General features: G+C 57.1%; 3 protein-coding genes across 6 annotated transcripts in view; 1 reads left to right on the top strand and 2 right to left on the bottom strand.

The window, feature by feature from the left end:
• Positions 1–8,925, bottom strand: part of WWP2 (WW domain containing E3 ubiquitin protein ligase 2) — a 32,969-nt gene extending 24,044 nt beyond the window's left edge. The window contains exons 1-5 of one of the 2 annotated variants that reach the window (XM_082290078.1): positions 8,864–8,925; positions 6,795–6,878; positions 6,063–6,210; positions 5,687–5,805; positions 637–774 (exon numbers count right to left, since the gene is read on the bottom strand). In XM_082290078.1, coding sequence (XP_082146204.1) covers positions 637–774; positions 5,687–5,805; positions 6,063–6,210; positions 6,795–6,864 — 475 coding nt within the window. In that variant the 5' untranslated portion in view covers positions 6,865–6,878; positions 8,864–8,925. Of the gene's footprint in view, positions 1–636; positions 775–5,686; positions 5,806–6,062; positions 6,211–6,794; positions 6,879–8,665 lie in introns of both variants that reach the window. The other variant, XM_082290079.1, reaches the window with a different exon arrangement.
• Positions 8,926–9,019: 94 nt separating this feature from the next.
• Positions 9,020–11,817, top strand: NOB1 (NIN1 (RPN12) binding protein 1 homolog). The gene is made up of 9 exons (XM_082290080.1): positions 9,020–9,152; positions 9,234–9,366; positions 9,509–9,642; positions 9,710–9,781; positions 9,858–9,995; positions 10,104–10,325; positions 10,564–10,661; positions 10,745–10,889; positions 11,297–11,817. The coding sequence occupies exons 1-9, from the start codon at positions 9,075–9,077 to the stop codon at positions 11,564–11,566; spliced, it is 1,290 nt and encodes a 429-aa protein (XP_082146206.1). The 5' UTR covers positions 9,020–9,074; the 3' UTR covers positions 11,567–11,817.
• A 727-nt stretch (positions 11,818–12,544) lies between these two features.
• The window catches only part of NFAT5 (nuclear factor of activated T cells 5), a 58,268-nt gene continuing 47,237 nt past the window's right edge, over positions 12,545–23,575 (bottom strand). For all 3 annotated transcript variants that reach the window (XM_082290036.1, XM_082290037.1, XM_082290038.1), the window contains exons 12-14: positions 20,680–23,110; positions 19,759–20,005; positions 12,545–19,107 (exon numbers count right to left, since the gene is read on the bottom strand). In XM_082290036.1, coding sequence (XP_082146162.1) covers positions 19,767–20,005; positions 20,680–23,110 — 2,670 coding nt within the window. In that variant the 3' untranslated portion in view covers positions 12,545–19,107; positions 19,759–19,766. The remainder of the gene's footprint in view (positions 19,108–19,758; positions 20,006–20,679; positions 23,111–23,575) is intronic.

Raw genomic sequence — 23,575 nt, 5'->3', positions numbered from 1 at the left:
CCTTGTAGGACAGACCCCCCAGCACCCAAGGACCCCCCACCTCACACTGGGGTGCTCTCCTCACACCACACAGCCTGGCACTGCCTGGCCCCCCAGCACTCTGTAGCTCCAAGCAGAACACAGGGCTCTGCAGAGCTGGCAGTGCCAGGAGAGTGCTGCATCCACAACTCCCAGATGTCACAGGTTTTGTCTTCCAGCGACGAAGAAGAGCCAAGGGAAAGCAATGCACCAACCCTTGTTCTGTACAAGCTTTGCTCCCCTGGCAGCCCCGAGAGAGCAGCCACCAGCCCGTGACCCCACGCACGCTCTGCTGTGGGGAGCTCTCTGTGAGTGGACCAGCAGACACCATTTCCCCAGCCCTCACGGCCAGCGAGGGAAGGGGCTGACCCGCATGGAAGGCTGGAGGAGGGACTGGAGAAGGGCCGCTCCTCCCAGGCCGGCTGCTGTGAGCCTGTCGATGCTCCCGTTCCGCTCCAGCCACGCGCCCGCGGGAGCCCACAGGGCTGGGGCCCCAGTGGGGGCGGAGGCGAGTGCTGGCCCTGGGACACCATCCCGGGGCTGCCGGGGCTGCGCTCGCCCCGCTCCGCTCCCCACGCCTGGTGTCCGGAGCGGCCGCGCGCGGGGCTGGGCACTCACCCTCCGTGCCGGCACTGCCGTCGGGAACGCTGCCCAGAGCAACAGCCGGCCCGTCCAGGAAAATCGTCAGCTCTCCGCCCGACACAATGCTGCCTTTGTTCTCCGTCTGCAGGTCCAGGGTCAGCTGCCTGTTCTCCACTGTGGCAGACGGGACATGGAGAAAGAGACCCCCAGTCACCACCGGGATACCAGCGGTGTGGAGGTGGCTCCACTGCCCCAGCAACCACGTCAGCCTCCCGGGCTCCTCCAGGCCTCCCCTGTCCCCAAAGGACAATGTGCCCACTCCCTCAGGGCCAGCTGTCCCAGCGAGCACCACCAGTGTTGGCCCCACACCTACACACACCTGCCAGCGCTGCCAGAGGACCCCTGGCCAGTCCCACCACCTGCTCCTGAGGAAGATCCTTCTTTACTGGCCCTCAGGATCCCTCCACCCTTTTCCTGGGGCTGCAGCTGCCCCAGGGGCCCTGGCTGTGACACCGAGACCCCCATCACTCACAGATCCAGGAGCTGGGGCTGTAGGGCAGATCCCGGCAGGAAAGCCAAAGGATTTGGCTCCTTTGAGATGACACACGGGGCAAGAAGGGTCCTACATGATGGTGAGCATCCCTCCATCCACATCCCCATGCACCAATTCCACTGAACAAAACCGGCACAGAGGGCTGTTCCCAAACAGGAATGCTCTGTTGCAGCACTGGACCACACTCACAGAAGGTTCTGGAGAGGGTGCCACAGGCTGGGAGGCTCCTGGAGACAGATGCCAGCTCCACTCCCTCCCTTGAGAGCCAGCCTGGTTTCAGCAGCTTCAGCAAGGCTTTGCTGGTCCCTGGGGGCAGCTGGGGCACAGCACAGCCCTCAGCACCCACCCCATCACAGCAATGCCTGCCAGTGCCAGCCAGACTGAAACACCCGGCTCCATCACAGAAGGCCAGAAAAATTTGGCTGCACCAGCCTGGGACACTGGCCCAGACGCTTCCTGACTCACTTGCTCAAATAATATTTTTATTATACACGGATTGCTCATGACACAATGGCACCATTTTTTAGCAACCTGCTTTGTCCCGGTGCGACGCGGGGACGGGGTGTGGCTCAGGCCAGCTGGAGGAGGATGGGAGCACACCCCCATGGAGCCCTTGTCCCACCTCTAGCTCCGGCTGTCCTGCACTGGACTTGACACTTCCTTCTCCAAGGCACCCCAAATCCCAGTGACACAGGGTCTGCGGTGAACACAGGCCTGTGGGACAGGTGGCACTCGAGGATCTGAGGGAAGTCTCCAGCACCAAGAAGATGGGTGTCTCCTACACAGCTCATGGGGGCACAGCTCTGTCACTGATCACCATCATCCAACACGGGATTCTGCTGAGCCTGATCTCCCTCTCTGCCTCACGGAGCTGCACTCCACTTGCTTCCATGGGAAACTGACCTCACAGACAGTTTTAAGAGCCTGAGACAGAAGATGCTACTGAGCACAGCCAAAAACCAGAACAAATCCAGACCCTGTTTCCCCCCCGGCTCCTCCAAGCCGTAGGAATCCGCATTTTCTCCAGGGTCCCTCCATCCCCCTCCACGTGCACCGCTCTCCGGGGCCGCACAAGCCCTCATTGTGCGGGCGCCCAGCCGAGGTGCAAAGACAAGGTGTCTCCAAGTGGAGGATGTGAACATGAACCTCCCAGCCGGCTTCCTTCTCCCCCCCTCCACCCCCTCCAGCTTTTTTAAAGAAAATAAACACTCGCAGAACCTTCCACTCCCTGTCCCCAAGCAGCATGCAGGACGCACAAAGGGACATTGCTGCTGCACCGACGGCGGGTCCCCCGAAGGGCCCAGCACAAAGGCTGCCTCTGTCCCGCCGGCTGCCAGAATGTCAGAGGGATTATTATTATTTTGGGAGGGGGTCGGGGGGTGATTTGGTCCTGAATAAGGTCTCAGTTCAGCTACTTCCAGTGCCCTGCACGCAGCATCAGAGCTCCCATTTAGCAGAGGTGAGCTGGAATTCCCACCCAGCCCATTAAGTGGATTTACGGTTCTGCGAAACGAGGCTGGGAGCAGCCGGCACGATAATGGCCCCGGGCTGAGCCCCAGCTCCGGGACCCCCAGGAACCACATGTGTCTGACCCCAGGGACCTGCCACATGAGACAAGCAGCTCCTCTGGAAGACCCTGTGTGAGATGGCTCCATCGTCACACCTGCATACCAGAAGATTTTCAGACAGACAGCCAAAAAGTGCTTCCCAGTCTCTCAGCTCCCCAAAGCTAGCGCCAAGCTCCTTGCCCAGTCCCACTGGATGCAAAGGCCAGTTCCCATTCCAACAGCTCCACGTGATCACCCAGGTTTTGTCTGGGATGAATCAAAGCTCCCTGGTGCTAAGCAGGTGAAGACTGGCTCAGCCTTGGTGCATTCCCACAGCAGAAGGAATGACTCTATGCTGTGGCTACAAGTCCCTCCAGGAACAAGCAAGGGGAAAGTTAAACCTTCCACAGACATCCCCAAATGAAGAAGGAACCCAGAGTTTTGGGGAAGGGATAATCTTTAGTGTCCCATGAAAGTCTCCCCAGGGGAGCTTTGCCTTTGCTGCTGATCCAGCCTCAACCACCAGAGGTTTAGAGACAACTGTGTCCCACTCCATTTATCTGCCAGGGATAACCAGGAGGGCCTTGGGTTTCTGTTCCTTTCCTCTAAAAGGTGACATGGGATGGGCACTCTCCAATCCCCATAGTGACCTGCTGGCTGGATGGCCAGTTTTGTGGGATTACATCCTGGCCATGGCAGAGCCAGCTCACGGAACTGCTGGGACATGCAGCACAGCACAGCTCCTTTGGCATCACAGCCACAACGGGGTGGAGCTGCAGTTTTCCAGGGGCTGGGAATTGCTGCTGTTGTCCTGAAGGATCCCAGGAGGCCAAGTTCCAGCCACTCTGCCTGGGGCACAGCAGCAGAGACTCTGTGGGATCTGTAAAGCCCTAGCACGTGGTGCCACTCAGCACACAGGGGGACCAGCAAGGCCCACTATGGGCTCCCACACAGCCCAGGATGCGAGGCCGGCCAGGGCCAGCGGCAAGGAGCTCCCAGAGCCCGGGAACAAAGAGGTGCCTCTGCAGAGGCAGCAGCTCAGGGGCCGGGGCCAGGGGCCGTGCCATGGCAAACGAGCTGTTTCATGGGAGCCCTGGGAGCAGCTCAGCTCCTGGAAGGCTCCAGCTCCTGTCGGTGATTGAGCCGGTGCTGACCCACCTCTCCACCTCCCCGGCCAATCCCTGGGAAGGCGGGAGGCGCTGCCTGCCAGCAGAGAGGCCCCGCAGGCGCTGCCAAGGCGCTGGGAAGCGCTGCGAGCCCGAAAGCTGGGCTGGACCCACCGGAGCAGGAGCTCCTGCGACAGCCAGGCTGTCGGCTCCAGAGGCTCTCACAGCCTTCCTGGGAGCTCAGGCCTCATCACTGAGCTCTTTTTCCATGCTCCGGGCCTCAGAGCTGAGACTCTTCCCCCTGGAGCAAGGCATACCTGGCAGGAGGGCTGACAGCACCATCCTGGCAGGTGGGAGCCCAGCACGCACTGCCACAGGTGTCACCAGCAGTGAGGACACTGTCCTGCCTGCTGAGGGGAACAGGAACATCAACCCAAGGCCACAGCTATACTCACAAACCAGTAACTTTCATAAAGCCTCACCAAAACCATAACAAACCCAACGAAGACAAAGGGGCTGCTGCCCGGCAGGAGCTGCCCTGGGGAAGGCTCACTCTGGCTGAGCACTTCCCAGGATGGGGAGAGGAGGGCCAGGCCCCTCCAGTGGCAGGGGGCACATGCATTTCACTGCCCTTCACATATCAATTGCCTGACCCAGAATGGCTTGAAATCCCAGATGCCTTTTGCACGACCTTGCCTGACCCAGCCCCTTCCTCAGGCTGGCTGGCAGAGGGAACACACTCCCCTCTTCCCAGGAAGTGAGGAGCCCCTGAGAAAAGGATCTCCCAGGCTCCCATAGGACCCCCAGCAGTCTCTGGCCCACTCAGACCTGCAGCAAAGCACGAAGGCTGAGCATGAGCCTGCAGGGAAGAGGAGGGAGCAGATGTCAGCCCAGACAAGGAGGGCAGATGAAAGCAGACAGGAGCAGACAGGCAGCACCTTCCCAGCAGGGCAGGCTCTGCAGCTTTAAGAGTCCTTCCTCCCTCCCAGCCCACGGTGTCAAGGAAAAATCTGACACGTTTTTTCTGAGGGATGTTAACAGACAAGCTAGAACAGCCAGTTGCCTTTTCCATTCATTTTCCACACAGCCCCCCGGGATGGCTGGGAATGAAAGAGCCAATTGTGCCCCCGTGGAGGCGCAGGTAGGGCGGGAACCGCGGCAGCTCTGGGAGCCCGGCAGGGCCCCTGCACACCTCGGGAAATAACGGCTGCAGGGGAGGGTGCCCAGGGGCACAGATCCCACAGCTGTGGGGCTGGCTGGCAGCTACACCCCAAAAGAGCCAGCCCGAGGCACACGTCCAAGTCCCCACAGGCCTTGCAAGATGACAGCAGTGGCAGCACACGTCCCATGTATCCCTCACTGCCACAGCACCTGGTGCCACCCAGAGCCACAGCAGCACGGCAGGGACACTGATGTGGTTTCAGAGCTGGCAGCACCAGGGGAAGCAGCTCACCCCAGCCCCCGGCACCGGGAAGGGTCTGAACCAGCCCTGAATCCCTTGGGGTGCAGGAGGCCCCTCTCCCTGCTCAATACCAGGTCTGTGTCTCACAAGCTTTGCTTGGAAGAGACAGAGCACGCCTTTTCCAGCCCTGCGCGGCCACTCGCGCCGCCCCAGCCCTGAATGGCCGCCTTTATGTGGGAGCTGCTGTCACAAGCCACGCTCTGGCAACCGCAAACGGCGGCAAATAGCAGCGGGGTTTGTGTTTCCGAGCCGGCTGCGGCGCCCGGGCTGACGCAGGTACGGCTTCCGGCACGCCCGGCCCAGGGCACACAACGGCACCTTGTTCCCTGCCGGGGAGCGCTGGAGCCACTGCGGCCACCCCCGTCCTGTCCCCTGTGCCCCGGGCAGGCGAGCGCAGCCCCGGGCCCCCCGTACGTACACTTGCCGCCGCCCTTGAGCAGGCTGCCGAGGCTGACGGAGGCGGCGCCCAGCAGCTCGTTCCTCAGCGTGTGGCAGATCCACACCTTCAGCTCCAAGTGGCTCTGAGCCGTGACATTCCTGCAGAGACCAGGGAAGGGGGCTGTCACCGTGGCCTCATGCCTGCTCCATGCTTGGGGAGCAGGCAGTGCCAAAGGCAAGGAGCGGAGAAAGGTGGGCAAGGACATGGGGCAATGGGAGACCCCCCCCTCCCACTGCCCTCCCAGCCTGGCTGTCTCTGGCAGTGTCCTCATGCAAGGGACAAAGCTCTGTGACATTCAAGTGTCCCCAGAGGGGCACACAGGGCTAGCCCCACAGCAGGGGTCACATGGACTCACAGGGTGAGGACCTCGTTCCACAGCAGCTCAGAGACCCCCATCTGCTTCCCCGTCTTCTTGGTCTCGCTGGGCAGCCCGTCGCCGGCCACCTCCACGTAGCAGTTCATCCGTGCTGGGCGGCTCTGGGCCTTGGGCTTCACAGACACGACTGGGCAGGGACAGGCACAGGGTCAGGCAGCCATGAGACACCCTGTCCCCTGCCCTCATCCCCCACCCCATCCCTGCCAGCCCGGGGTGCCATGACTCACAGCAGAGTTCTGGGAGAGGGGCAGTGGGGAGCAATGCTCCTGGTGGCAGCAATGGCTGGCACCAAGCCCTGACCATGCCCATCCCTAGCTTCACCCCTCCGAGGGTGGCAGGACTGTCACTGTCCCCACGGACACCTCCCGACCCCAGGGCACGGGGGCCAGGTGGGACGGGGCAGCCCCGGGCCAGCAGTGCCTGCGGAGGGGCAGAGCTGGGGACGTGGCTCCGAGGGGACGGGGCTCCGGGCGCCGGGAGCCATCTCGCGGCCACGGGAGCACCAGCGCGGCCCCAGCAGGGCCACAGAGCCACGTCCCCAAGGCAGCCGGGCGGGGGAAGCGACCGAGCCCAGCCCATGGCACACAGGGCAGCGCTGGCCATCCTCAGCCCCTGCTGCCCCCGGGAAGGTGTCCCAGCCCGGGGTGCAGGCAGAGCACACACAACACACGTTCCTGGCAGGGGGAATCCCGGCGAGGCAGCGGGACCCACCTTTCACGGAGAGCGGGGACTTCTCGCAGGGCGGCCCGGCCCTGGCCCTGCTGGAGCTGGCAGCGGCCATGGCATCACCCCCGGCTGGAAGCAGAGAGAGGAGACACCTCAGCACCGCTCCCACGGCGCCCAGGGAGCCCAAACACAGCCCGATGCTGCTGCGAGTGCCCAGCACGGCAGGGACACGGGGAAAGGGTTGGGCAACCCCCGGGAAACACAGGCTCCCTCTCCTAATAAACCAGCCCTGCACCACAGGCAACGCTGCGTCCCTGGGAGAGCAACCCCTGCACGGCACCACCGCTAGCCGAGCTGGGCAGTGCCACCTCCAGACACCCCTCTGGACACCTGAAGCTCCCCTGACCTACAGGTCAGTGCTGATGGGGGACAGAGCAGCCACCAAAGCCTTGCCCTGTGGGACACTGACTCGTGAGCCCACACATCACCAACAAGATGGCAAGGACATGTCAGTGGCACGGGCTGGACAGAAGTTGGTCACAGCACGGGGTAGTGGCCACATCCCTCAAGGGAAGCCCTGGTCTCACTATGGTACCAAATCCACAGAATCACTGAGGTTGGGAAAGGCCTCCAAGACCATCGTGTCACCCCCCAGACAGGAAGGACACACTGTGACACCAAGCAGGGTGGCAGGACACGTGGTTGGGGCCTCTGCCCAAATCAGCGACCACAGAGCGGAGGGATGAGGTCACACATCACACAGGAGCACGAGACGCTGCATCTGGGACCACGGAGTCAGCCATGGGCTTGCTCCAGCCTCCTCCCCACCATTCCCAGGAGCTGGAGAGGACAGGGGCCAAGGTCATGGCCCAGCCCCTAAGCCAAGAACTGCCCAGCCAGGACCAGGGCACTGCCAACCTCCCCCTCCCCGATCAGGGGAAGCAGGAAAAGGGAGGAAACAGCTCCAGCCCCTCTCCCTGTGCAGGAGCCTCTTCTCTGCTCTCTCTTTACATCCTCCTTAAACTGTACCGAGCTCCAACCCATGGCAGATTCCCTGTGAAATCCCTTCTCCCAGGGTCTCTGCTCTCTGTGCCAGCACAGCAAACCTGCCTGGCACCCCAGGGCTTGGCTGTCTCATACAGCCCCCACCTCTGCCTGGAAATCCCCATTTGGCACTATCCAACCACTGTTCTGGCTCCATCCAACAACAGCCGGGGCTCCCGGACACATCCCAACCTCCTGTCCCTCACCGTGAGGGGCTACTCACCACACTCACACAGTGAGTCCCATTCCAATTATCCCGGCCCGCAGATCACCCCGACCTTCCCTGAGGATATCGCATACTCCTCCTCCTCATGTCCCCAGCTCCACATCACATGGATTCCATCGGGGCCGTGCCCCTCCAGTGCTAGGCCGTGCCCAGCCCTGTTCCGCCTGGGCTGTCGCCATCCTTCTTCTTTCAAACCCTGACTCTTCCCCATTTCCTCTTTTCACCATTTTCTGTCACTCGCTCTGACATCCCCGGCCACGCCAAGCACCCCTGACCCGCAGAAACCCCTCGGTGTCCAGTGCCGCTCCCCGGGCACAGCTTTGCTGTCCCCGGGCTGTTCCCGCTCCGCACACCCCCACAGCCCCTCACCCGAGCGGGGCCATGACCGGGCCGGGCCGGGCCCGGGGCGCTCCCGCACCCCACACATGGGGAATCCCCCTTGGCAAGGCCGAGGCCTCCCTTCCCTCCCCGGCTTCCCGTTTCCGACAGCCTGGCCTGACCTCCCGGGTCACCCGCGGGGCCGCCGCCCCGGCAGCGAACACCGAACCCGCCCCCGGGACCGGCCGGTCCGGCCCCGCAGCCCCGCACGGAACTGGGCCGGGCGCTGCGGGCACCGCGCACAGGAGGCGGAGGCCAAGGGCCCCACCTTGGCCCCGCTGTCCCGGGCTGGTACCGGCACCGGCTGAGCAGCTCCTGGCGGCCGGAGCGCCTCAGCAGGCCCTGTCCGGCGGACGGACGGGAGCGCCCCAGTGCCGAGCTGAGCCGAGCCGAGCCGAGCCGAGCCGAGCCGAGCCGAGCCGAGCCGAGCCGAGCCGAGCCGAGCCGCCCCGCCCCGTCCCGTTACCGGCAGCCGCTCCGCTCCCGCTCCCCGGCTCCAGCTCCCGCCGTCATGTGACCCCGGCCGCCACGTGATCCCGCCGGCCGGAAGCGCTCCCGCGGCACGGCCGCCGGTCCCGGCGTGCCCCGCTTGAACTACAACTCCCGGCGTGCTCCGTGCTCGGACCACAACTCCCGCTGTGCTTCCCGCGGCGCTTGGACGGCGGCCCGGGTGGGCCATGGGGCACGCGGACATGGCGCGTGTTCCGCACGTCGTGGCCGACACGGGCGCGTTCCTGAGCGCTGCCCCGCTGCAGGTACCGGGGAAACACCGGGGAGATACCGGAGGGGCGGGGGGGACGAGGGGTTACGGGCCGGTGTGACTGCGCTGCCCGCAGGACATCGCAGATGCGCTGTACACCGTGCCCGAGGTGCTGGCCGAGATCCGCGACCGGCCCGCGCGCCGCCGCCTCGCCGCGCTGCCCTGCGAGCTGCGGGTCCGCCGCCCGCGCCCCGAGCTGCTGCGCCTCGGTGAGTGCGGGGCAGGCCCCGGTACCCGTCCTGCGCGGGGCACCGCTTCCTTTCCCTCGGCCCCACGGCCCGGCCCCGCCCCGCCCGGCTCTCGCAGCCCGGTCCGGCCCGGCCCGACGGTGCCGTTGTTCCCCGCCCGCAGTAACCGAATTCTCCAAGAAGACCGGGGACTACCCGAGCCTCTCGGCCGCCGACCTGCAGGTGCTCGCCCTCACATGCCAGCTCCAGGCCGAGATCGACGGCCCCGGCTGCCTCCGCTGGGAGCCGCAGGACAAGGTAGGATCGGCCCGGGGACGGGGCCCCGGTTCCAGCGGCCCCGCCGACGCCCCGTGCCGCTCCCCAGGTGCGGCTCAGCTCCACCCCGCGGCACCCCGAGGCCCCCCTGCACCTCGCCGGCTTCCACCTGCCCGCCAAGGTAAGGCCCGGAGGGAGGGCGAGGGCGTGCGGCCCCTCGGAGCCCCGGGTGAGGGTTCCCCGTGCTGTGCCCCCAGCACAAGCCCGCGGGGAAGGGCCCGCGCCAGCCCAGCCCCGGTAGCGGCCCGGCCCCGCCGGACAGCGACGAGTTCGGATCCTTCCTGTACTGGCGGCCGCCCCTGCCCAGCATCGAGGAGGAGCTGCGGGAGCTGCTGGTGAGAATCTTCTGGAGTTTTCTTTCTGTCCTCGCTCTGTGATTTCTGGCTGGCCTTTCCCGACCCCTCTGTGCCACCCTGACTGTCTCCTCCCCCCACATGGCCCAGGTCATCTCCAGTAGCCCCGAGCCCCTGGAGGAACACCCGGAGGAACACCGGAGCTCTGCAGATGGGGCCAGCGCTGGCGAAGAGGAGGAGGATGAGGAGAGCGATGACGAAGGCTGGATAACTCCCAGCAACCTGAAGCAGGCCCAGCAGGACACAGGGCACTGTGACACTGCTCCCGTCGGTGTCCAGGTCGGCTGTGTCACCACAGACTTTGCCATGCAGGTGGGTGCTGGGCTGCAGCCAGGGCTCAAACCTCGGGGCTGCTCCCACCAAGGCAGTGCCAAGTCCCTGGGCAGGGGAGAGCAGCTTTGGGACAGCTCCGCGTGTCGAACCAGTAGGGTCTCAGTTCCAGAGGCCTGTGCACAGCCTGTCGGGCTCTCAATGCCCCAGCTGGCAGGGCCCAGTCCCAGCTCCCGGCATTCCCAGCTCCCGGGGTCCCAGGTTGTCCCTGCTCTTGCAGAACGTGCTGCTGCAGATGGGTCTCCACGTGCTGGCCGTGAACGGGATGCTGATCCGCCGGGCCCGGAGCTACATCCTGCGCTGCCATGGCTGCTTCAGGTGCTGGGGCTGATCCTGCTCCCGGGCTGAGCCCATGTTCCACGGCCCCGGGAGCTGTGAACCCGTCTGTCCCACCCTCACAGGACCACCTCGGACATGACCAAGGTTTTCTGCCCCCACTGCGGTAACAAGACCCTCAAGAAGGTGGCAGTGAGTGTCAGCGACGATGGGAGTCTCCACATGCATTTCTCCCGCAACCCCAAGGTGCTGAACCCCCGGGGGCTCAGGGTGAGTACCTGGACAGAATCCCAGACTCACTGAGGTTGGAAAAGACCATCAAGATCCTCAAATCCAACCTGTGACCGATCCTCACCTTGTCAGCCAGACCAGAGCACTGAGTGCCATGTCCAGTCAATTCCTTGGACACCTCCAGGGATGGGGACTCCACCACCTCCCTGGGCAGCCCCTTCCCATTTTTAACAACCCTTTCTGTGAAGAAATTCTTCCACTGGGACCCCAGGGATGGGAGCCCAGCCTGTGGCTGGCAGGTTGGAGGGAATCAAAGCAAACTGTGAACATCCTCCAGATGTTGCACCTGGACCCCAGGGCTTCTGGGCTTCCCTGCTCAGGTCTCCAGGGGCCTGTGGTCACCTCGGAGTCCCTGGGAGCCGGGGCTGATCCCTTCTCTCCCGCAGTACCCGCTGCCGGCGCCGCAGGGCGGGAAGCACGCCAACAACCCGCACCTGGTGGAGGACCAGCGCTTCCCGCAGCAGCGCCTGTCGCGCAAAGCCAGGCAGAAAACCAACGTGTTCCACCCCGACTACCTGGCCGGGGCCTCTCCCTTCGCCGAGAACGACGTGCACAGCCGGGCCGCGCACCTGCACCTGCGCAATGCCGCCCTGGGCGCCGGCCGCCGGCGCCTCAACCCCAACGCCGTCACCAAGAAGTTCGTGAAGAGGAGGTGAGGGGCAGGACGGGCCCCGCCTGCAGGACCTGCCTGCCCGGCTGCGGTGGTGGCTCCACCAGGGCAAGGCCTCTCCCAGAACCTGGCATGGCCATGGGCATGGGCCAGGCCGCTCTGTCGGCACTGCGCTGGTGCCCAGAGAGCCACCGTGACTGGGGTGATGGTGGCTGGGTTTGGGGAGGCCCCAGCATGGGAGAGGGTGGGGTGGCTTCCCTGCTGGCCCTGGGTGCCCCTGGGCAGGGGCTGTGTCACCCAATAAACACCAAACCCCAAAGCACCGTGGCTCAGTCCCGTTTGTATGGGTGCCTGTGCCAGGAGGAGCCTTGCTCTGAGCCTCGAGGGATGAGGAGGCTGGGACAGAGGAAGGGAGGATTTCTTTGATGTTTTGCCCCACGGGATCATGAGCTCCAGAAAGACAAAAGCCCAGGGCAGGGGGTTGTGTCTCACCCTGGCACTAGGCAATGCCCAGGGCTGAAGGGGGAGACTCAGGTAAAGCTTTTTGGATAAATCTGCTGAAATCTTTCACAACTGCCTGTTCTGCCCAGCTCTTGCTGCAGTTTCTTCTTAACCCTGCTGAAATTGTTCAAGGTAAGGAAATGCCTGGTACCAGCTGTGGCCCCTGGTCCTGGGGAGGTTGCAGGGTGGGAGCAGGGGAGGGGAACACACCTGGGCCTTCCCCAGCCCCAGGGCATTTTTGGTGTGTCAGAGCTGCAGATAAAGGGCATTGGGTAACACACCCACAAATCCTGCTGAGGCAACTTCCAGCGTCTTGGCTTTGGACTCTTGGCCTCACCTCCCTGGGGCAGCCTCTGTGTCTCCCCCAGTCCCTCAGAGACGGGATCCCGGGCTATGGAAGCTGTTCCCTCGGTCACAGTTTGGAGGCTGGGTTGGGCAGCTCTGGAGATGCCCTTGGAAAAACCATCACAAGACTTTACACTGCAAAATGAAAACTTTCATTGTTTATTCTCGACTGCAGCTGTTTACAGAAATATAGTTGCGAGTATACAAATGTCCCAATAGAAGCAAAATATTTTTATTTTTTTTAATATTCAACAAGTTATCACAGGAGAGCTAAAAACATAGATGCAAATAAAATATCCCCTCATAGACAAACTGAAAACACCGGGAATCAGTGCTTGGAAAACCCACCTACGAAAGCCATATACACAGAACTGCACGAAGGAGTATCTGGTGCTACTTTCACATTGCAGGACACAGAAGAGGCAGCTCAGCGGTCGAGGGTGCACCCAGAACATCTGGCAGGCAGGGGAGAGCCCACCAGAGGTGCAGGGACAGAGAGAGAGGCTGGAGCTCTGCTCTGAAGGGGTTGGAGCTTAACTCAGCATCAGCTCAGATGGGAGTAATTCAAACTGCCTCCTTTTATCCAGAATAAAAAGGCTGCTAAGGATACTGGAATGTGATCCCAGTTCTGCAACACCCAAAGAGCCACTTTCAAACAGGAACGTCCCCCTGGACACGTTATCCCGATGGGCAGCCATGGTCCTGCCCAGGACACTCAAGGCAGGTCCCGTTCCACGGGCAGCTCCAGGGCCAAAACAAAGCCAAAGCCATTTACCTGTCACATGAACACAGAACCCTTCCCTCATCCCAGAGGGATGGAATGTGTCACAGAGGCTGCCGGGTGTGGGAGCTTTGGAACCTGAACAGAGGGGTCAGTGAGCAGGGAATCCTTGGATCCCTCACCCTGTCCCCACACAGTGAATGTTACCAGGAAATTTAAAGAAGTGTAACAGCAAAAATGACAGATCTCTGGAAAAAGCAGGGCTCAGCCCAGCAAACTCCAAGAGAACAAATGAGGACATTGGCTCTCAGTGTGGTGGAGGTGATTTAAGAAAACCTGTACCAGGACAACACTGTCTGATCCACTCATGACAAATTCCAGTGGAACATGGATTTGGAATGAAAAAGTCATGGTGGCCACAATACACACTATTGATTTTATGACCTGATTTAATGGCTGGAGCTAGGCAAGGGGAGGTTTAAGCTGGATATCAGGAAAAGGTTCTTCCCCCAGAGGGTGCTGGGCACTGCCCAGGCTCCCCAAGGAATGGGCACGGCCCCGAGGCTGCCAGAGCTCCAGGAGCATCTGGGCAGCGCTGCCAGGGATGCCCAGGGTGGGGTTGTTGGGGTGTCTGTGCAGGGCCAGGAGCTGGGCTGGGTGATCCCTGTGGGTCCCTTCCAACTCAGGATGCTCCATGATTCTATGATCCTTAGGATTTAATTCCTCACACAACCTGCAAGACAGAAATCAGCACAAGTTGTGGCAGGTTCCTCATGGACAGAATTCAATGGGAGCTTCACTGGCTTTCAAGGAGTTCTCTACATTTTGACTGCTGCAGTAATGAGTCAGTTAAAAAAAAAAATCAGTTTACAGACTCCTGCCCTTACGGGAATAAAGAGGAATGGCAGAGGAACATCCCCTCCCTGACCCAGCACAACCAGGGACCCTTTGCTACACAGTAACATCCAACACACCTGGCTGGTGTCAGCCCAGCCCCTCTGGGGGCCATCACCAACCCCTGCCTGCATGAGCTGCTGCCAGACGGGGGATGCAAAAGGCTCTGGGGTTACCCGAGGGAAGCCGAGGGATGCTCAGGGCTGCAGGAAGCCCATCCTCAGCCTGGGTGTCAGTTCTATCCTAAACCACATCTGCAAGTATGAACTACAAGATATAAAAATACAAAAGTGGCCACATCTGCTTCCAGCCCACGGATACCAGCGAGGTTCCCAAGCAGAGCAACTTCTGGAGCCTCAGTACCAACAGGGCCACACGTCCAGGACTGAGAGGGGTGAGACAGCTACTTATGAGTTACTACAAAAACCTACTGAGGAAAAGGAGTATTATTTCATGTTTATAAAAATGTAAATATAACAGTATTCTATGCATGTGCCTACTATTATTTATATATAATAATCTGACTCCTCTATATACATATATATAATCCTAGAATATACAGGCAGTGTGTATTTACATCCCTATACAGATTGGGAGAGGAAAAGCCTCTCCTCCTGTGTAACCCCCCAGAGTCCCCCACTCCCCTAGAGAATTCCACCAGTTTCCCTTTGCAAGAGTTTACCCCCTGCAGCATTTTTCCTTGTTTCTGACACGTTTATCCCGTTTCCAACGCTGACCCTCTCCCGGTGCCACGGCACAGATGCCCTGCCCGGGGCACCATGGCCACTACAGCTGGCACAGCTGGTCTGAGCAGGAACACAAAGTGCTCACAGTCAGCCCCAAAGTCTAAAAAAGCCCAAATTAAAACAAACCCCCTGAACAAACACAGCATCCCAGTGCTGCTTCCTTTTAGCTTCTACAGAATGGAGCTGCCCCGAGACCCTGGAACATGAAACCACCAACCCCCTGAAACTCAAGTTTTGCACTAATGACAAGTCACCAGTGACCAGCATTTGCTCTTCTCACCTTCCACCCACAGCTCAGAGCATGCCAAGCAATTCCCTCTTCTCTCTCCTGCTTCTCTCTCTCAGATCCATGTCTGTGCTCCCTGTGCTCCCACAATGCCCCTGGAAAAGGAACCCAACTGTTTGCCAAGCAGAGGCATGAGAAAACAGGAATGAAAATCCATTCAGACATATTTTCCTTTTATAAATTAGATACTAAATCAAAATCTCAACAGAAACTTTAAAAAACAAAGTTTGGCTCATTCAGGTGAGGGGAATGTCCACTGACACAGCTGCCCAGACTTGGTGCTTCCAGTAAAAACCTGCCAAAGTTATGTTTAACTGCTCATGCCTTAGTTTATCTTAAAACTATACAGGAAGCAACCACCCTGTCAGTGATTAGAAGTAATCATAGTCACTGATCAGACACTGGACATCCACTTCAGAACAGCCAGCCTGGAATTATTTCTTGAACTAGATTTGTGTTAAAATAAGAGCAAAGTGTTTGGCTTGCTGCAAGATCAGGCAGTGAGGAGGCAATTAATAACAAAACAACTGTTAATTAAGCACAAAGCACCAGTAACTCCATGCCAGAGGAGCTGTTCAGCTCCAACTGTGCGTTAAGTGTTGTCTCGGTGGTTTCTGGGTGGGCTCTGGGCACACTCAGGGTAAAAGCTGAGGGGATGTGGTGGGGGCTGGCAGCTCCCTCTCCCTCAATTTTCACCTGTGCCCACAAATGGGTGCTCTGGGACCCCCAGCGATGCTGGATTTACAGACTGATACCTCAGGAGCCTCTCTGCACCCAAAGGGCCCAGACACGATGCCAGTGCTCCGTGTGCTCCTGGAACACATGGATCATAGAGAAGCTCTGCTGCCCAATCTCAACTGCTAAATATGCCAGAAGTGAATGTTCAGGCCCCTGGTAAAACACAGATGTGGCTCAGGCTGTGCTCCCTGCCATGACACCCTGCAGCCTGTCCATGAGCTCTTTTGGGGCTGATCCAACCCCTCCACCCTCGGAGCCGCTGCCCGAGCACGCGCCAACCGCTGAGCGACCTCTTCAGTCACACAAATACTTTTTGTAACCAAATCACATGTTCAAAGTGTTGTACATTTAAACATTGACCTAAAATGAACAGGTAAATTTAACACGAGGAAAGGAAGGTGTTTCCAGAAGGGAAAGCTGGGATAGCACAGCCCTTAGTTGGTTTTTTGTGTATGTTTTTTTTTCTCTCTTCTCTTCATAAGCGACCTCAAATGCCCACAATTCAAACATACCCTTCCCTGGAGCTGTGGCAGGCTTGGGATGAGGATCTCTTCTGGGCACTCATCCTGTTCCATGGAGAATTGGTCCCTGGTGACTTGGCACTGACCAACAAACGGATACAGCCCTTCGGAACAACGAGCAAACTGAAGCAGCACACGAGCGAATCCATCGTTCCTGTCACTCCTTCTGTGTGTGACAGCCCCAGGTGACACCCAACAGCTCATCCTGGGACACTGATCCTGCAAACACCACCAGTTCCTTTCCCAGTGAGTGGCTATGGACTTCCACAGCCCTCTGGACGTTGTTGGGTCCATTGTTCTCAGCCTGAGCAGCCCCACACAGCACTTGGGCACTGCTGGGGGCTGCTGCTTTCCTGTCGTGAACCATTACAAGATGTTGTTAATGTTTTGTCTTAGCAGGGGAAAAAAAATAAAGTACAGAAAGAAAAAGTCTGGGTCGGGGTTAAAGCAGCTCTGGACATGATGCAGCGGGGAATTCTTTCTGTCCTGATTAAAATTTCCAACGTTTGAGCATAATCATAAATTAGGAGTTAAAACACAGAGGCGCTAGTATTAAAATATTAAATAGGCAATGAGTGAAGAAAAGCTGAATGGCTCATTCTGAGGGAAACCCCAATATTTCATATATTATATAATCCTAAATGCCTCTGGGCTTCCTTGCTAGGCTGTGAGTGAGGGACACACCAAACACAGAGCGAAGCTTCTCGTGGCCAGCTGGACCAACACTGCCTGATGGAATGGCGAGAGATGAACACGTTATTTATGTTGCAAAAAGTACTTAAATACTCAATAAAGACATAACAAACCCCACCCCACCCCACTGTTATCAGACGCCACGTTGTGGTAGAACATCAGACAAACTCACAAATTTACCACAAAAATGTGTGGCAAAAAGAATATTTTATATATATGTATATATATAAATTTTTTATATTTATGCCAATGTACTCACTCAGTACAAATAGCAAAATAGTTATACCATTTCCTAAATACAAAATATAGCTTTCCAAAAAAATGAAACACACATTAGATATAAACCATCCAAAACTTGAACGATTGAAAACTGTATTCAAAATTAAATGACCCAGAGCAGGTCTCTTTCTGAAAAGTTCCCTTCATATCGGCAAGAAGCCTTACTACTGAAAACGTAATTCAATGCCTCTCAATGAGAGAGAGAAAGAGAGAGACAGAAAGAGAAAGTGAACGTCGTGACAGACCAACAAACGGGGGAAATCCAGGAAAACCAACAAAAACTCTACACGGCTCAACTACGCACACGAGTTAAGGGGAAAACACACAGTAAACAGACTCGAGGAACTTAAAAAAAACCATTTACAGACGGTTCTTTTGTTATTTCAAATAACAAAAATGAAAAATGACGTGATACCAGCTACACTCTACCGAGGCGGAACGGGCGCCGCGGGAGCGGCTCGGCTCCGGCGGCAGCGGGAGGAACACGGATCTGAACGAGGCTGTAGTGAGAGATCACACACTGTCCGGAGAGTTGAAGCACCTAAAAAATCCACATGCCTCACAATACACCTGCGTGGTCTGGAGTGGGTTGTTTTTACATTCGGTAACATCAGTCAATGATTTATTCTTTAAACATGACAATCTAGAAACCAGACTTGGGGCTCTGTGGTAGAAAAAGGAAAAATCACTTCAGAACTGCGATGAGCTCCATGTGCTACAAAGATGCAACAGCTCAGGATGAAGTGATGTTTTAAGAAGGCTTAAAAATGATGCAATTTGCCCCCTACTTGGAGTAAAGCCAAGCTTTTTCCATCAGTCACAGCTGGAAGTGGCGGGTTAAGGGGGATTCCTGCATTTAGAAGGTGGTGGAGAAATTGCTTCCTCTCTCCTTAGTCCTTGATTATTTGTCAAAGCTTCTACTGACTAAGCAATTTACTGCCAACGATTCCTAAAAGCTGTTTCTGAGCTTTAAAGCCAGTAGGATATTTACGTCTTTTTTTAAAAACACAATACAAAACTGAGGGAGAGAAGGAAAACCATGGAAAGAATGAAAGGGAGAAGGCTGGTTTGGGAACAGCTCATGAGGCTTTACAGAGCTCTAACCCATCAGTCAAGAGTGGGAGACACAGAGGAGTCCCTTCCTCAGCAACACAGAATGCTCTTTTCAAGCTGAAGGTGTTTTAGAGAAGATTTTAAGATCAACTGGAAGTTCCCCTTCACTTCTTCATTCTGTAGAGCCACCAAACCCTTGCTCTATGTACAGCTCCACGTAAGGGATGTGGGAAACCATTAATCCCATTCTCAGATGGGAACTGGTTATTTACAGCAGCAATTCTCTGCTTGGTTATTACAGTTAACAATACTTGCCATTCATAAAGGGTGGGTTTGGCTCTCCCACTCCGTGTCAGCCAAGAGATCCCTTCACTTACTGACAGCTGAGTCACAGCTCAGGGCAGAGGCAGCTGCTGTTTCTGCTGCACGAGCTTCCCGAGGAAAAAGAGAGGATGTGAAGAAGGAATAGGAGGGAAAAAGTAAACGTGGTAACATGGATTACCTTCCAACAACAATAATAACTGACCAGATATGCTTTAAATTCCAAGAGCCCCCACAGTAATGAGGTTTAGGAACCCGGTAACAGCCCAACCCCACGCCCCAGTAACACAAAGCATAACTCCTCAGCATTATTGGCACTATGGAGCCCAAACTCCATGGTCATGGCCTCAGGTCTGCCACTGGCCACGCGTGTGCTCTTTAAAGAGGCCACTTTTCCACAGAAGCAATTGGTTCCACGCAGCCTAATCCAGAGTTGGAAGGTCTGAGAGGATCTGGGGAATCGTCGCTTTTTTTTTCTTCACGGAATTTCTGCATGAGAAAACAAGCAGAAAAGTCAGGCATAACTAACCACAGTTCCCTCTTCCTTCTGTGCAGTTGCTTCATCTTCAGGGTGTTCCTCATGAGCAGGCACTGAACCGGGGGTGAGGAGCAAGAGAAGCTCTGGAGAGACTCTTTCCCCCCTCTGAAAAAGACACCTTCTAAAAGCAGAGTGTCTCCTAGCAACAGCTGATGCTGTCAGCTGTTTCTAACACAGACTCAGCATGTGGCACACTACCACATTCCACCAAAACTTGTTCTCACATTACATTATTGTAACCCGGGGGAAGAGTTCAGAACAGTTCAGACTTGAGGTGTTACTCATTAAGCCTCAAGTTTTTAAACTACAGTCATGTTTCGTAAGGTTTTGATCTGCCAAGCTGTCAGTGATCCACTCTCCTCCCTAAGAAAGCACCAGACTGTCACGGCAATGAAAATTGAACAAAAGTCTCAACTGTTTCATACAAATTCTGACCTCTGACTGGTTTTAGTAACTTCATTCTGGTACTATAGTCTTAATTCAGCCTCACTGGTGTTTTAGCTGGCCTCTTAAAGCACAGTCACACACTGCAAGGTACAAATGGGCTGAACAAAGCTCCTGTGTGGCAGGGAAGAACCCAGAGACCCAAACTCACCACTTACTTGCCTAATTAAAATGAGCCAGCCATGTTGTTCCCCTGGTTCTGCAAGGACACGAGCAGATCATCTATTTTCTCCATGTTCTGGTTGGTGGCCATGGCTGAGGGCAGCGGCGGGGTCTCGGGGAGCTGCTGGGACAGGAGCGCCGGCACCGCGGGCTGCGCCTCGCCCTGGGGCTGCCCGGGCTGGCCCATGGCCATCAGCTCCTCCGGCAGCGCTGCCGGCCCGGGGGGCAGCAGCTGACCACAGTCTGGGGGACAGAGGGACAGCTCAGTATCTTGGCACAGTCCAGCAGTTCCCACAGCAAAGCACCCAGCTACGACCACGGCCCACCACCAGCTGTGTGCCCTGTGAGAGCTGCTACAGCCTGTTGTAAGCAACACCTGCACCTCTCACTGCTGGGGCTCACAGGCACCCACAGACCCATGCACACAGAGAAAGGCTCTACATCCCACAGAACTGCTCGTGGAGGCTGGGTCCAGAGAGGCTATGAGGAGAAGTGCAGGTTTGTACAGCTAAGTACACTTTAACACATTTCTGGACCCTATAGCTCCTTGCTTTCCTTCAATAACGTGAAGAAAGCCAACGTGTATTGCAGAAACCAAAAACAGGAAGAGAAATGCTCTCTTAAGAGACCACAATCATTCCTAGATTAGACATTAGGGAGAGATCCTTCCCTGTGAGGGTGGGCAGGTCCTGGCACAGGGTACCCAGAGCAGCTGGGGCTGCCCCTGGATCCCTGCAAGTGCCCAAGGCCAGGCTGGACCTTGGGGCTTGGAGCAGCCTGGGGCAGTGGGAGGTGTCCCTGCCCATGGCAGGGGGTGGCACTGGATGGGCTTTAAGGTCCCCCCCTACCCACACCATTCCATGTTTCTATGGCAGCTCTCTATACCGAAAGCTCAGCACCAGGCACTGGTCACTTACTGTTCTGGATGCCGAACAGGAATATTCCCGATGTCTGCTGGGATGAGGCAGGGGAATTCTGCAGCTGGTTGATGGCACCTCCCGCCGTGTTGTGGAACAGAGGAGCCTGCTGCTGGGGAGGAGAAGCAGTTCCTGGCATTCCTGCCATGCTGTTTTGGGAGGAGTACATGGGGGACTGCTGCAGCTCTGGCTGGCTCATGCTGTTCTGCAGGGCAGACATGGAAGCTGAGGAGATGAAGAGGGTGACTTGTTGCTCTTGAGAACTTGGGGATCCTTGGACCAGCTGAATCTGGGGCGAGTTATGGAAGATGGTTGGCTGCTGTGCTTCGGCCTGGTTGGAGCCAGGATTCTGGAGAGGAGACACTGTGGTCTGACTCTGGAATTGCATGGGCTGCTGCTCCTGGTTCATTGAGGCCATGTTGGACTGTGGATGAAAAATGGACTGGCCTTGTTGTTCCTGATTGGTAACTGGGTTTTGATTTGGATTGAAAATCATGTTCTGCTTTTGGGAGGCCATTGTACTCATTGCATTTTGATTGCTGAACATCATGTTCTGCTGCTGCTGCTGTTGCTGCTCCTGAGCTGGGGGGCTGCTCTGGATAGCAACAATTGAATGCTGAGGCTGGAAGATGGCCCCTTGTTGGTTCTGAGGAATGGAGCTGGACTGGATGGAGCCCAACGACACTTGGGACTGAAACAAACCCTGCTGAGCAGGCTGAGTCTGGGGCTGCTCCTGGGGTAGCATGGAGCTCTGGATATGAGAGATCTGTGTCTGCTGCTGGAAAGAAGTCTGCTGTTCAGTGTTTGTTGCTGTCTGAAGAGGAGAAATGGGATTTGGGCTTGTAAAGAATGACATCTGCTCTTCCTGAGTGGCAGGGTTGCTCATGGAACTCTGGGAAAGGAACATGTTGGCAGACTGCTGGTCTTGAGCCACAGAGGAGGTCTGCAAGACACCCATGGCATTCTGTGAGTGGAACATCGGGGGCTGCAGCTGGTCAGAGGAATTAGTGTTGGTCTGGTTGTGGACGATGGAATTTGAGCTGTGAAAAAGGGATCCTTGTGTTTCCTGGGATATATTCTGAGTGTCGCCAATAGGGTTCTGAGAGTGGAAAAGCTGAGCTTGTGAGTGTGGAGACTGTTGGATGAAGCTTCCCGACTGAATGGACATCATTTCTCCACCTTGCTGGAACAGACCCCCGCCCTGCTGCTGAGTCCCACTGGCCTGGACACTCATCATGGTCTTAGTAGATGAGAAGAGATTAACCTGGGACTGACTTTCCCCACTGTGCTGCATCTGAACCATGGTCTGAAACACAGAGCTCTGCATCTGTTTACTCTGCCCCGAGGCCTCTTCTCCCTCAGCAGAGCTCGACGGCTGGAACATGGCAGGGCCGTTGTTGGAGACCGGCTGCTGTGCGGTGGCGGCTGCCTCGCTGCCGGACACCCCCGGGGACGAGGAGAACAGCTCACACTGCATCTGCATGTCTTCACCTGTGGATAAGCCACCCATCATGTGAGACGCCTGCTGGTACACCGGGGACTGCTGCAGGGCTCCGTTCCCCGACGTGGTGGAGGAGAACAGGTCCGACTGCATCTGCGTGGCCGCCTGGCACATGTTCTGCTGCATCCCCATCACCATCGCCGCCGACGTCTCCATGGCCTGCTGCTGCTGCTGCTGCTGCTGCTGGTTGGACAGGGCACCTTCAGGCTGGGAGTGAACGTTCTCAGCTCGTCCAGGCAAAAGGTTCTCTGGTCTGGAATGGACAGCTGTGTCTGAGGAGGAAAATATCCCAGGATTTACGCTGTTCTGTATCTGGCTGACCTGCTGAAAGATATCTGCATTCAGCTGATCTTGGACATCCTCGCTGCTGTCTGAGCCCGAAAACAAAACGGAAGATAACTGCTGCTGAGCTTCCAGAACCTGCTGCACCAAGTCAACGTTCCTGTTGCTGCCCGTGGCGGTGTTGGTGGGGAAGTTCCCAGCCTGGAGCTGCTGGATGGTGTTCTGGAGCTGACTCACGCCACTGGCCGACGAGAAGATGCTCGAGGAAATCTGCTGCTGCAGGGCCTGGGCCGGCTCCGAGAGCGTCGGCTGCTGCTGCTGTGAGGCATCGGCCAGCTGTGACAGAGTCACCACTGTGCCATCCGACTGCAGCACCTCCCTGGGCTGCGAATCCCTCGTCTGGAACTGTGCAGCCTGCTGCAGCAGGGCATCGCTGTTCTGCAGCTGGCCTGGGGTGGACACTGCGGAGAAGCTGCCGGGCTGGGAAATGTCCTGCGTTTGGATCGTGCTCAGGGTCTCTGGGTTGTACACCTTGGGCTGGATTTGCTGCTGGTTTTCGCTTTCAGAAGGTAAATGGGAAGCAGAAGTTGATATGCCAGACATGCTGTTTTCCAATGTTTGTTGAGTTGACCCAACCACATTTGAAGCCTGAAAAGAGCAAGGCATTCAGTAATTTATAAACTTACTGGGGTTATACTGATACAACTTCCCCAAATCCCCGATGTCCAGGGAAGATCAGAGGAAGATGTGAGATGTGAAAGCCAGACACACCCAAACCAGCAAGCAAATGATTAGCAGTGGAAATGCTACTTCAAGGATGGAATCACGGCACAATTAATGAAAGCAACACTAAGAAGTGATTAACAGAATATTCTTACAGTAATTTACTAGTTCTGTGTCACAGGACGAAACACCCCATTGTAATGTCCCTAACCCATCAATCTGTCTGGGTGCAGCAACCAGGTGAGTCATCTAAGGAAATTGTCTGTTTTACTCATGCTCTGTGACTGTGTTTTGCCCAGACTGATCGTGGACATGGCACTTTCCCTGTCTATTACTCTTCTCCACTAGTAAAGCATAGACCAAGGAGTAGAGGTAACTCAGAGTCTGAAA

Source organism: Coloeus monedula (assembly GCF_965178545.1).
Source record: "Coloeus monedula genome assembly, chromosome: 13".
In the NCBI taxonomy this organism is placed as follows: Eukaryota; Metazoa; Chordata; class Aves; order Passeriformes; family Corvidae; genus Coloeus; species Coloeus monedula.
This window is presented reverse-complemented; position numbering and strand designations above follow the sequence as displayed.

Bases quoted from the DNA above. Each gene is read 5' to 3' on its own strand.
- NOB1 (XM_082290080.1), top strand. From the start codon at position 9,075: ATGGGGCACGCGGACATGGCGCGTGTTCCGCACGTCGTGGCCGACACG. The intron at 9,782-9,857 runs GTAAGGCCCGGA...CTGTGCCCCCAG, and splicing joins GCTTCCACCTGCCCGCCAAG to CACAAGCCCGCGGGGAAGGG. The intron at 10,662-10,744 runs GTGCTGGGGCTG...CCACCCTCACAG, and splicing joins CGCTGCCATGGCTGCTTCAG to GACCACCTCGGACATGACCA.